General features: G+C 40.4%; 1 protein-coding gene across 1 annotated transcript; it reads left to right on the forward strand.

Moving 5' to 3' along the window:
* The first annotated feature begins 3,644 nt into the window (after window positions 1–3,644).
* On the forward strand, window positions 3,645–7,913 carry vps72a (vacuolar protein sorting 72 homolog a). Its single transcript, XM_084032300.1, has 6 exons — window positions 3,645–4,005; window positions 4,926–5,078; window positions 5,319–5,439; window positions 5,661–5,837; window positions 6,407–6,551; window positions 6,670–7,913. The coding sequence occupies exons 1-6, from the start codon at window positions 3,889–3,891 to the stop codon at window positions 7,058–7,060; spliced, it is 1,104 nt and encodes a 367-aa protein (XP_083888426.1). The 5' UTR covers window positions 3,645–3,888; the 3' UTR covers window positions 7,061–7,913.
* The last annotated feature ends 5,833 nt before the right edge of the window (window positions 7,914–13,746 follow it).

Raw genomic sequence — 13,746 nt, forward strand, 5'->3', positions numbered from 1 at the left:
TACCTTGTTTTTTTTGTGAACACTTGATGAACATGTTAATAAATGATATGATAAATATACACAGTGAGCACAAATTAATTAATTTACTTTGAAACCGGCCACAAGGAAGTTCATTCAAATGAGGATGTTGCCATGGCATTACATTAGCTCTCCTCTGGTTTCCACGACAACCGAATCAAACATTGGGCTAGTTCGAGATGAACTGCGCCTCGCCTCGATCTCTTGACGTCATCGTTGCCCACATATACATGACGTCACAGTATGTCGGGATCAAATCGGGCACGTATAGTATGCATTGTGCGCAGGGCTGGACTGGGGAAATTTTTCAGGCCGGGCATTTTTAACCAAGAGCAGGCCACCACCAGGTATTGACGGGGAAAAATGTAAGCGCGCTGTGTGACAGCATGGGTTTTTTCCCCAACTGCTTTTGACATGCGTACCCCTTAAGCCTTTTTGTCACACCATGAGTACCCCTTCACTCATGCAATGACTATGCTGCACACATTCGTTAATTTATCCACATACCACCTGCAGTTTGCTTGCGCACCTCAGGTGGTATATGTACCATATACCCCTTGTTGGGAATCACTGCCTTAAACGATCAATGTGCACTAGGAGACACAAACATTTTAACACTATGAGAAGCATTATGAAAAGTTCTCCCAAAATACTGTTAGGCTTATCAAAAGTATGATCTATTGACCGTAGGTCACATTACTTTTTAGACATGTCATTTCTTTCAACCTTGTTACTTAAATTTAAGTAAAGGAATTATATTAAAAAATATTAATTAATTCATTTTAGTTAATATAATTATAATAAATGTAATACTGTAGGCTAAACTATGAATAATATATCATTACTTGTGTGATACAATGCATTATTAAAGCAAGAAATGACTGGATGACTGTACCAATGACTGGATGCAAAGGCTGACCTAAAATTGCAATACACAAAAAGGCCACAAGATGTTTATCTCACTACAAGCTACAAGTAACAGCAAGGATTTCTCTTATTACCAATTTGTGTTGCTAATCTACGGAAGCGTATTGCATTCACTTGAGTAATTTTTTTTTGGTTTGTTTTTTGGAGTAATTATTTCTGTTTTTCTGAGTAATTTATTTCTTTGGTCTGTTTTTCGGAGTAATTTATTTCTTTGGTCTGTTTTTCTGAGTAATTTATTTCTTTGGTCTGTTTTTCGGAGTAATTTATTTCTTTGGTCTGTTTTTCGGAGTAATTTATTTCTTTGGTCTGTTTTTCGGAGTAATTTATTTCTTTGGTCTGTTTTTCTGAGTAATTAATTTTTTGGTCTGTTTTTCGGAGTAATTAATTTTTTGGTCTGTTTTTCGGAGTAATTTTTTTGGTCTGTTTTTCGGAGTAAATTTTTTTTTGTCTGTTTTTCCGAGTAATTTTTTTTGGGTCTGTTTTTCGGAGTAATTTTTTTCTGATTTTCTGAATATTTTTTTTTCTGAGTTTAGACAGCATTTGAAACAATAGACGCATTTATTCCTTTGTGAAAGCTCGATAATGGAGGCCAACATGACCGACTTGTTTAGTTTGATCAAGTTCTACTTTGATCTGGGATTAAGACACTGGGAGATAGTCCTGTCTTTGAGTCATATAGATGGTATTACCATAAGTGTATCCACTTTACGCAGGCACCTGAGGACTTTGCGGCTGAATAGCTGAAGATGGGGCATGTGTATGCAGGAGTCACTACAGGTCCATGGGAGTCACTTGCAGGTTGGAGGTTCTCGCGGGAGTTCGAAGTATCGCGATAATTCAGAAAAAAAATTACTCCGAAAAACAGAAAAAAAATTACCACGAAAAACAGAAAAAAAATTACCACGAAAAACAGAAAATAAATTACTCCGAAAAACAGGAAAAGAATTACTCAGAAAATCAGGAAAAATAATTAGTCAGAAAAACAACCAAACAAAAAAAAATTACTCAGAAAAACAGACCAAAAAAAAATTACTCAGAAAAACAGACCACAGAAATAAATTACTCAGAAAAACAGGAATAATTACTCCAAAAAACAAACCCAAAAAAAAAATTACTCAAGTGAATACAATACGCTTCCGTACTAATCAACTGTCAATACAAAATAAAATGTTAGGTGTGTGAAATTATGCCAGGACTTGGAAAGAATAGGATTTTCATCCATTTAATTTTGAATATAAAATAAAAAGTGATGACACACATAACAATTGAAGTTAAACACTTATATTTACAATGAGTCAATAATTACTTAACTGTACAAAATAAAATAAATTGCTTAACTTAACAAATCACTTAACTGTACAAAATAAATAGAAAAAATAAAGTAAATAAATACACAATTATACTGTATATTAAGAATATGAATATCAATAAAACAAACATTAAAACGAAAAGGAATGGGTAACTTACATGCAGCATGCAAACCAATGAGAGCTTTCAAATGGACCAGAACACACACACACACACACACACACACACACACACACACACACACACACACACACACACCCTGCGCCGCCCTGCGCTGCGCCACGAAACTAGGGCCCAAGGTGCGTGTCCACAGGCAGCGGTGTTTCCCCGCGTCCCATTCATTGTCTATGTGAAAAGCCATGCAATGCATTCTGGTAGCGTTGCAGCGAATGTCGAGAGACGGCGCGCGAGTTGGCCGCTCCTTATTTGCCTAAAGTTGAGGTCGAATCTACTTTATGCTAATCAGAGGCGCCGGGCTCGACTCGCCGCCTCGGGAACGCTCGCGAACACTCGCAAAAATTTGTTTTTTAAAGGAGAGCGCCTGTCAATCATCCTCTCGTGGCAGCCCACCAAGCGTGCAATACTGGGAAGCGGCGCGTCCACTCGCGTTTAAAATCGCTCCTGTGGACACGTACCTCTAGTCTACTCTCGGTGCAAGGCGCAAGGCGTAAATAGAGTCCATTCATTCAAGGCGAATCACAGCTGGCGGAGTGGAAGTTTGGCTGACGGCGCGCAGTGCGCACACATCACCGAGATCTCACAGGCAGGTTTCCACAGTTCCAGGCACATTTAAATGCAATAAACAATCACAACAAACACTATTTAATGCAACTAATTGAATCAACACGTGAATTTATTGTCCCGTCACATCTGACGTCAGATCAAAGGCGGATGGCACGCGTAACAGAAACTCAGCCTCTCGGACCAAAACATCTCCCTCTCTCTCTCCTGTTTTTTATCATATCGGCATTGTTATTATTATGATACGCAGGCACAGCGCGTGATGCGCGTGGTGGGAGCGGCGGCGCTGCTTCTGTCATCGGGTTGTCAAGTGACGGAAAAATAAATAAAAGGCTTCAGGCCACCGGGCATATGCCCGCCATGCCCTATGCCCAGTCCAGCGGTGATTGTGCGGCAATCACCGGGGATCGATCATATGCGCACGCCTGGCTCATCTCTTATTGTAAATGTACCAGTGAAACATACAATAGTTACGAAATAATGAGATATAACGCTGTGTCACGTCAAATTCAACCGAAGTTGTGTACAACGTGTATGCTTTATCAAGTAAACGTGTATACACACTAAAGCCGTTTCATTTTGAACCATAGTAATGAACGCAACTTTGAACCCAGACGTACCCCGGAAGTACATCATTCGCTTATGACGAGGGGGCAGCGGCTTGCCGTAGCAGTTAGCTGTGTATTTATCCGTCTACAGTTAGCTAATAAGGAGGACTTTCGTTTGCATATACGCGTACAGTTTATTCATTGCTTTAATACTATGGGTACAAGCAGGTAGGTAAGTAAGCGAAACGGTCCCCTGAAACAACCTATAACGACTAGATCAGCGCAAGACTAGCTAGCTAGCGTTAGCTAGCCAAACGTTTGTTAGCATTGTTTAGAAATTTCAGCCATGACTCTGGTAGGAGCTCGGGAACCCAGAACGACTGCGGGTAACCGCATGTCAAAGTTACTGGATGCTGAAGAAGAAGATGATTTCTACAAGACCACGTATGGAGGCTTCAACGATGTAAGTATCTAAACTGACCGACACTGTCAGTTAGCTATCACGTTAGCTCTTGCTGCCTGCTAGCCCGAGTTGCTAGTCGAGTGGCTGATTTAACGTTAATGCAACTGTTTGTTGTGACCAGAGGTAACACATTATCGAATAAGACTGTAATTGACCTGTACCTATTAACTTTTACGTGTTTTAACTAGACTATTAAAAATGACCGACGTGTTACACCGTTGACCAATTCCTTGATTGTACATACACTGTGTATAAGCAGTTAATTCGATTGAGGTGTCTCATATTCGCAAAATAATTCTCCATATTTAGTAATTTCTCATTGATATGGCTGTGATGGACGAAAAAATACAATTGCCTCTGTTTATACGATACAATTGTATTGTAATACAAGTCCAAAGCAGCACACAACACTTCAGGGCTGCTGATTCAACCATAAAGTTGAATCAATGCCCCTCATAAACATGTTTAGACTTATCTTCATAACGATGTATTATAATGTAATATCAATTTGATGGCAAGTGTGACTTAAATGTCTGAGTAAACTGAGCTTGCGATCGATGAAGTCCTGATTTTCATGTCATAATGAAATGCATTTTCTTCCTAAGAGCTCTGTTAGTTGCTTTGAAAATTGCAGACAAAATGCAGGTTTTCCATAAATTGTTAAATGAGTAAATGAGTGCGAGTAGCCTGCAGACCTACTTGTTGTCCAGGAGATTTTCCCTTACTAAATCTGATAGACCTTTACTAAGCACACATGCACACCGCAGAACTAAACTCATCTACACTAGCCTATTTGGCTTCAAGATTAGATGTCACATGTAAAAACTTTTAAAAGAGATTATTCTGAAGATCGTTGTTTTTATTTGTGCCCTTTTGTTGTGATATGACATTATAAATATAATTGAATTGTTTTCTTTCAGGAATCGGGAGATGATGAGTACCATGGAGAGCATTCAGACACAGAGGATGAGGTCGACAGCGACTTTGACATTGATGAGGGCGACGAGCCGGACAGCGACCAGGAGGATGATGCACCTCGGAGGAAAGGACGAGTGGTCACAAAAGCATATAAGGTAGCAACAGTCATTTTAGTAGCTTTCAGACTTTGAATGGAGTTTCTGCACTAATGAGTAAAATAATTATTTTCATCAATCTACTTTTATATCTGAGAGACTTTTTTCAATGACAATACAACATAACGTGTGCCGTACAAGTATTTAATGGCGGCAGATTCACAGCACGAACAAGGAAATTCATACATGAATTAAATTAATTTGTAGTTAATGGTTTCGTTTGTCTTGTTCTAATCCAAGGAACCAATAAAGGTGGCAAAACCCAAACCCAAAAGACCCTCCGAGGAACTGAAGAAGACTGAGAAAGTTAAAGTGGAGCTCAAAAGGAGGATCCCACAAGAATTCCAAGATTTTGCAGAGAGTAAGATTGTCTCCCAGAAATGCCCACACAATCTTTTCAGATGGCTTGCCATAAATGATACAAAACACTTGTTTAGTTGTGTAGTTAGTTTAACACATAAAACAGCAAATAATGATTACGTCACACCTTCACCCGAGGGTCGGTTTTTGAACATATGAAACATTCACAACAAGTATATTTGTTGCTTTTTGCTGAGCTGTCTGTTTTCCAAAAAAATTTAGCTCGGAAGTCTGTGCGACAGTCCACCAGTGAACATACGCGAAAGACCAATCTGCGCTTGCAAGAGCGTCAGGATGCCCCTCGGAGACGGAGAGGTGCTCATCGGGACCGGCCCCTTACTCAGGAGGAACTGCTGGCTGAGGCCAAAATAACGGAAGAGCTCAACATTCGATCTTTGGGTAAGAACATGATTGTCAAATTACTGAAATACTCCGTTTTGGCTCCAAAACGTTTTGTCTTCAGTAAAATGGAATGTCAAGTACGTTTACTAAAGATCATGTGTGTACATTAGTATGTTACAGTGATGACTAACACAGTAATAACATAATACAGTATGTCTTATATCATCAGTGTGATTTGTGGTATTTACATCATTCCAAAAAAATCAGCATAGGGTTTAAGTTTTTTTTTTTTCAAATACAGCATTAGTCACACAAATGTCATTGCAATATTATAAATACTGTATAACAATAGAGTGCCTTGTGTCATAAAACTGACCCAAAAATTATTTATGATATAATATTTATGCAAGTATTGAAACCATGTGTTTGCCTTTGGTTGATTTTTGTATGTTGGAACAGACGTCACTGGCTGTATTCAGATTATGAATCAATGTCCCCCATCTGTTTAATTAGCAGATGCACAGAATCATGGTCAATGTTGTATAATGATTCATTTTGCTATGATTTATTAATAAATGAGCAATGACAATATGGGTGCCTTTATTCATTTTCATTTCTGTGTGTAGAAAACTATGAACGTCTGGAGGCGGACAAGAAGAAACAAGTCCACAAGAAACAGCGTTTTGAAGGACCAACCATCCGTTACCATTCAGTCCTGATGCCATTAGTGTCTCACTCATTCCTTAAAGAAGAAAACGTGGATGTTGAAGGGTACGTATGATCTACTGCTCGGCTTAATTGACTTCCCTTTTTGACACATTGTTTCCATTTCAACGGCATACAGTGTATTTGTCTAAAAATAGGAATTGTCATTTCCCTTTTTTCAAAGGTTGGATCAGGACGTCCCTCAGACTGCACCACAAAATCCCACGACACCATCCCAGCAGCCTGCCGGAGGCCTATGCTCCCGTACTTATATAACATTCAGCGAGGACGAAGCTTTCGAGGCATCCTTTCCGCACAGCGCACAATCAAGTCCTCCGCTGCCCGTCCAGGAGGTTTGTCCTGTCACCCACAAGGCCGCACTGTACCGTGATCCGGTCACTGATATACCTTACGCTAACACACGAGCCTTCCGCATCATCCGAGAAGCATACCGAAAATATGTGGCGGCTCATGGATTTCCAAACACTTCGGGTGGGGTGACGGGACTCGACTCTTCAACGACAAAGGGTTCCCGCCAGAAAATGATTGTCAAGCACAGTGCTATGGCAACATAGATTAGATGGTTTCAAAATTAATTCTTCTGTTTTGAATTCAGAGTGTCTTGATTGAGTGACAGGATGGAAAAACCACAACCAGTCTCCAGTGTCCACCACCATGGGGGTAAATACCGGTCTATCTCTAGTTTTATCTCCATCCATACAAAGAACGTAAAGTAACTCAGTAAAGAACAAATGTTACCACAACCAAATTAGTGGCGCGTTCCCCTGACTGCAAAAAAACTCTTACTTGTGTCTCTGTTAAAGTGATTTTGTACATTAACACCCAGCAGGATGAGTCTAACTATAAAGCAAAGAACTCTGTGGGTGTGTCCTTCACATATCTCAACAACCATTCATTCAAGCTACTTCACACTTGGCGGGTGTTTTGCTGGCGACCCGAGGGACATCTGTGTTAAATTTGGACTCACAAAACAAGGACACGGTGCTCTGTGTAGCAGCGGAAGACCGATATTGCAGGCTGTTGTAGAATGAGACTCCAGGGTCCTGTGGACTAAGTCCAGCATGTCGTCCACAGCGAACCTGACTTACAGTCACTGGACTTTTTTTTTTTTGCTGCTGTAATGTGGACCAAGCAGGCTATTCTGTCATATGTTCTAACGTTACAACCGGGCTCTTCTTCACTTCCCTGAAGTCAACAGGAAGCAAGATTTACCCACAGTGTATTTCTTTGTGTTTCTGACCATGACTAAGCCACCACTTAAGTAAAGTTACCGCCAGCACGATGCTCTAGTGGTTCATACCGTGTTGTCACAATGTACAAAACTGGATGAAGGACCACAGATTGGCATTGGAGGTAAAGTAGTTCTCCATCTGTACATTGGCAGCCTTTCCATTTTTTTTTCTTTTTTAATTGTTATTTTTTTAAGGAAATGTCCTTTTTTTAACTGTCAATATATTGGTTTCTACAAATGTACATATTTCTCAAAAATAAATATTTGAAACGTACAAGAATACTTCAGATTGACTATTTCTATGATCTTGTGTATAATCATTTCATAAACATCAATACAATTAGTGTTTATTTACAGCCTGTAACATTCCACTCAATCTGTTATGTGAAAATGAGTTCCATCTGTAATTCCCTTCACAACTTGACATCAAAGAAGTTTAATTCACAGCCTGTCAGTTTTTAATTGACCAAACCTCCAATTCCTCTCCGCTATAGCTAAATTTAAACAGAACAACATGAATCAAAAAGGCAAACTTCTGTTCCTTCCATGTCCGTTGCTTCATCCCAGCAACATGAATACAGCATCAAAATAAGCCCTACAGGCGACTTACAAGCATTTTGAATATGTTTGAGTTGGCCGAGAAGCAATTATAAAAGGTGTTATTTATGTCCCCTCTGTTAAATAACAGAACATTGTTCCAGTCTTGAGTGTCACGTTGAACAATACTGCTATGTTGATCCCTGCAGGACTTTATATTTCTATATTTATTCTCTTGGGGTACAATCGCCGAGCAACAGAGTTGAACAGCGTGGCACCTTTGACCCCTGTCACTTTGAACAAGTATCTCTCTGCCGCACAGCGTCCTGTAGCTTTTGGCTATCTCGACCAGTTTGCATTGCATAACTGGGGAACAACGATAATGTAAATGTTTAGTCACCCATGTTTTAAGGGTTGTAATCATCATGCTCCTGGAATACAATGAGTGGCTTTCATGTCTATTATTAGTTTGTTTTTCAGCCGCAGTGTGGCAGTTTTGACTTTCACACTTGACCGGAAACATGATTGATGAGGGTTACACTGCACTACGTGGAGCTGACCTTGAGGAGTTTCAGGTACAACCTTCATATCAGTTTAGCCCTTAGCTTAGATTCAGGCAGACATTTTACCTTTTGAAGGAAAGCTCCCAAAATTCAGATTTGACATTGCTGCCAAGGCGATCATGTTGCACTCAAGCGGATTTTCTCCTGCTGTTCCTTTAATGTCCAGATCACGTTGAGCAAGCTCGGGCTTCATTTGATGATCTTTCTTTCAGGGAAGAAGAGAATGCATTTTGCAATATACTGCAAACTCAGGCTGTTTTGTTGTTTGATGAAAAATATAATCTGACAGAAAACAAAGTTTAAAGAACTACTGCTATGGCAGAGATTCAATCTCTGAACCCATCGGCTATTGTCTGACAATTAGTTTTATCCATCATCCATCCATTATCTGTAACCGTTGGGTGAGTTGGAGCTACTTGTGAAATAATCCAGTTTGTATCTCAACTCCAACTCCACTCTCGCATCTCGGGTTGCTTATCGGACTGTAAACAACGAGCAGTGCAGTGATCCAGTGCCAAAAAGGATTCTTGGCCTGGATCCGTCGTCAGACCGACAGCTGATGGATTCAGAGATTGTCCATGACGACATCATCTCTCAACTAGCTTGAGCCTCATGTTGGGTGTGTTGATGAATATCTAACCCACTCGCAATGAGGACCTTTTTAAAATACTGTAACTTTTATACAGGTGTATATTGTCATCAGTCAATAATACATTATACAGCAGGCATAAACACAGATATAAACATTGATTTTATGTCAGAAATGTAATATTGAGGGCTGTATGTTCTTTGGTGACGCCACTGTAACAAAGCAGGCTGCTCAAACGTCCCATGGGATAAAGATCAAATCTACTCCACTCGTCAGGCAGTCAGATGGTCTCCGTCACGATACGAACAATGGTGGCGAAGTGAGGAGCAGAGGCGCTCCGGCCATCTGGAGGCTTTCCTTGTGGGCCGACAGACAGCCGACCTTACGCACTCCGTATTTGTCATATGCTGAATTGATAGTGACAGACTGATTGCACTTTGTCTTCATCATGACAACATGCCAAACAAATTAGCACTGAATGACAGAAGAGCAGACAAAGAAAATCCCCTCAGACAGAGGTAACAAAAAATAAAAATCACAAATTTATTATTATTATTATTTTTGTATAGAATTAACAAATATTTGTTCTGCTAACAGCAGCATAATGTCTGCTTTGTTAAACAAGCAGCATTGAGACGACAAAAATGAATCCAAAATGGGATGAGAGGCCTGTGGAACGATGGCTAAAAAAAGGAGCGGTGGGTGTAGCGAAGACAACGTCTCAGATAATGTCACCAGACATTTTATGGTTAAGATACATCATTTAGCACACATTGTATGCACACTTGTCACAACAACGCCTCCAGGTCAAACTATTTAGCATAATAGCATCTTCACTTTTTAAGGATACAGATTTCAAAGGACAAGTTGCACCAAAGACCTGGAATTATTATAGTGTCACTTTGTTTTGTCATGCCTTTTCAATTCTATCAACCTACATTTTTTTTGTGGAAAGCAACTGCTACCCACACACTGAAGAAGAAGAAAAACATTTAATTAAAAAATAAGTTATCCCTTAAAGCGATGATGATGATGATGAATTCAGTGTCAGGCCAAAGCCAAAACGTCTCTGGTGGATAGGCGGATGTAACGTGTGCAGTCCAAATATTTAGCCCGTAGTGTTACAGACGCATCACATTGAAGACATTTCTCATATCATTTGCGACAAGAGAATACGGAAAGCTTTGTCTCCCACATGCTGCACGGTGCATATGGTACCAATTGAACAGTTTTTCAGAATCGGAAGAGAAGGGGAACTGCATTATCACTCGTTCTAGTGTGGTAGTTGCCATGGAGACAAGTGTAGGTGGTGTACTGTGCTGTACTCTGTGCTGTACTCCTTCCCTTGTCCTCTCCCCTCTTCTGTTGCCCACCCTCTATGTTCTGCTATATCCGCAACGTCCGCGCAACTTTCATTCCTTGATATTCACTCTGCTTCCTCTTTGTGCATTCGAAAGGTTTGCACCAGTATCAGATCATTCAGGTTCAAGTTAAGGTTAATTTAGCATCTACTTCATATTCTATGACTGACGGCCTTTGTTGTTCTGCTTAGATCCCCCAGGTCCTTCCTGGATCTTTTTCTTTATGCCATAAATGTGTTTCTTGCTGACCGTCCAAGTTCTTGTGTCAATTGGTTCTTTTTGCAGACCAGCTTTTCTTTTATCAGTTGCCATGGAGATGTATGTGTTTCTTTGTGCAAGTGAGGGCGAGTGAAAGAGCGGGGATTTTTCATATCCAGCTTATGTTTCTGGTGTATTTTTGAGGACTGCATGTGCTGTCCAGAGCCCCAAGTTGGTCTTTGACATTCAGGTGATGTTCGCTTCTCCCCATCAAACCTTTTCTAGCATCCTACACGTACTTATAAAAGAATCATAGTGGAAACTCTGACTCCAATATTACCAGCATGACATTGGTTTTAATGCATGTTGTCTGTGTGTTTTTAACAGATCCAGCCTTTAATGATTCATTCACCAGGGGATTATTACCATTTAGGAAAAAAAGTTATATTTACTCCTCTGTCTTCTAACCATTTTATATCCACCAACCTCATGTTTTTGATACAGAGACACACACAAAATAACCGGCTTACACATTATTTAAGAGGGATTTATGTAACGCTGTCTTTATATATGCCGCCAAAATGATTTATGACACATTCAGGATTTAACAATTAGCAATATGCATTTATGTAACATGTTTATAGCAGATATCAAAATAACAAAAATGCTTTGAAGCAAAAACGATTGCAGATGCCTTCGCACTTTTGCAACTGTGTGTTTGTTGGACACGCATTTTTTTCAGTGACTACATTAAAAGTGATTACAGTCTATTAATATCCAAATGAGTCACACACAGACATTGACATCCCCTGGTCTAAAAAAAACACATCACTCAGCACCGTAAAGGATAGGTTCACATTTTCCCTCCTGAATGTTTTCTAAATTTCAGCCCGAAGCTGATAGAATATAACTCATTTGGCATTTGAACTTCAATTGACACGCCACTGCTTCTATACACCTAGTTTCCATCATCAGTGGTCATAATACTATGCAAAGCTCGACAACTAACCCTGGTGATGTCATACTGGTGTCATTGGGTCTCAATTTGGGCTTAGACTTTTCAGATGGGAATGGGATTTTCACTTCCAGATCCTCTGTTGAGTGCATTACCACAATGCACCTTTTGGAGGCGAGTGCTTTCGCTGGCCCGACGCCATCTGGCAAGGTGTTGCATTGGCCAATCAAATATATGCAAATATAAATTCCAGGTGGATTACTGTACAGCAGAATGCTACTGTGTTTCTACTGTTTACCTAGCAATCGATCCGGAGAAAGGATGAATTAATTTCTGCTTGATATCTTTACAGAAATCCCGTCTCATAGTTTTATCAAACCGCGGAGCAGTGTTTCAGCATAGGAATGAGCTTCTAATTAATTGATCCGTCACTGAAATTAGACTTGATTATATATGTCATGTATCACTGGTACCTGCCTCCCGCCAACACAAACCTCTTGTTTGATTTTTAAGGCAGGGCTGATATCAGTCTGAACGCCCACAAAAAGTCTGGACATCTCTGCTGCTTTGATTATGATCATTCTTTATGGACAGGAGAACCCATAACTCTTTCAGTGTTGCACATGAGTATTTTATTAAAATACACTTTAAAAAACAATTTGAACCTGTCCTTTAATCTGTTTATAGCTTGTTTTCAATGGACTTGAGTGGCCCCCTGTATGCTGCTTCTTATTCATGGCCAAATAGGTGTGATGGAGGCATCATGCTGAAATATTACATATTCATTTAGGAATATGTAATCATGTGAGCATTGCATCTGTTGAAATGTCTGCATATCATATTCACAAACAATTTCTACAGTGTGAAGTGAATCTGGGCTTTTTTTGGGGGGGGCCCTGGGGATCTTGTTACCAGAAATCTGTCGTGACCAGCTGACACGGAATCAGTTCCTTCTGGTTTCCACATTCCAGCTGCTGAGGGCACTTTTAATTAAAACGCTGTTTACAAGATGTCACCTGGAAGAATATCTAAAATAATAAGTTGATGGAAATGTTGAGTTTGTGCAAACTCAGAGAGCAGTTTAAGGCTGTGAGACATTAAGCCCACCCTGGAAGTTACTTAGATTAACTTTGTTATGGCCCCTAACCTCCTAACCATTGTAATTATTCGGCGCAGTGGGCAGTCATCGTTCGAGTTTTTTATTGCCGGGTGTAAAACTCCGGGATGGCACGGCGCGGGGCGGTCTCGCGCTGCCTTCGGAGGCGTCGCTCTCTCTTTCTGTCTATCTCGCGCGCTATCTCCGCCCTCGAGGGAGAGACTTCTTCGCTCGCCGACCACCTTTTTGGGTTTTTTTTCTCTCTCCACGCGCTGCCGTTAAATCAAAATTAGGTGTGACGGATTTGCGGGAGCGCAAAAGGACAACGGCGTCAATATTCTGGATTACGGGGGACGTCGTTCATGCCACGCTGGGGTGACGGACAGACGCTTTTTTTAAAGATAAAAAAAAAAAAAACACCACAGCTCGGGAAATAAATAATAATAAAAAAAATGTGCACGAATCTGACGCTGCTGCACATCGTCGGGATGTCGCCTGTGAATAACTCCGGGATGTTTATGTGAGGGTTTTTATGGTTTTAATGCAAGTGGGTCTGTCAGCTGCTCGGAGTTGGCACAGCCAATCGATCGTTATCTGCGTTTTTTTTTTTATAATCTCGTTATCGGCGTGATTCGCGTGCGGTAGTTGCGACCACGCAGAGCCCGCGTTGTGTCGTTCACCTCCGCAGAGTCAATGTAATGTAGTCTTGA

This window comes from Eutrigla gurnardus (assembly GCF_963514095.1).
Source record: "Eutrigla gurnardus genome assembly, chromosome: 17".
Taxonomy (NCBI): Eukaryota; Metazoa; Chordata; class Actinopteri; order Perciformes; family Triglidae; genus Eutrigla; species Eutrigla gurnardus.

Bases quoted from the DNA above. Each gene is read 5' to 3' on its own strand.
- vps72a (XM_084032300.1), top strand. From the start codon at position 3,889: ATGACTCTGGTAGGAGCTCGGGAACCCAGAACGACTGCGGGTAACCGC. The intron at 4,006-4,925 runs GTAAGTATCTAA...GTTTTCTTTCAG, and splicing joins CGTATGGAGGCTTCAACGAT to GAATCGGGAGATGATGAGTA. The intron at 5,440-5,660 runs GTAAGATTGTCT...AAAAAAATTTAG, and splicing joins ATTCCAAGATTTTGCAGAGA to CTCGGAAGTCTGTGCGACAG.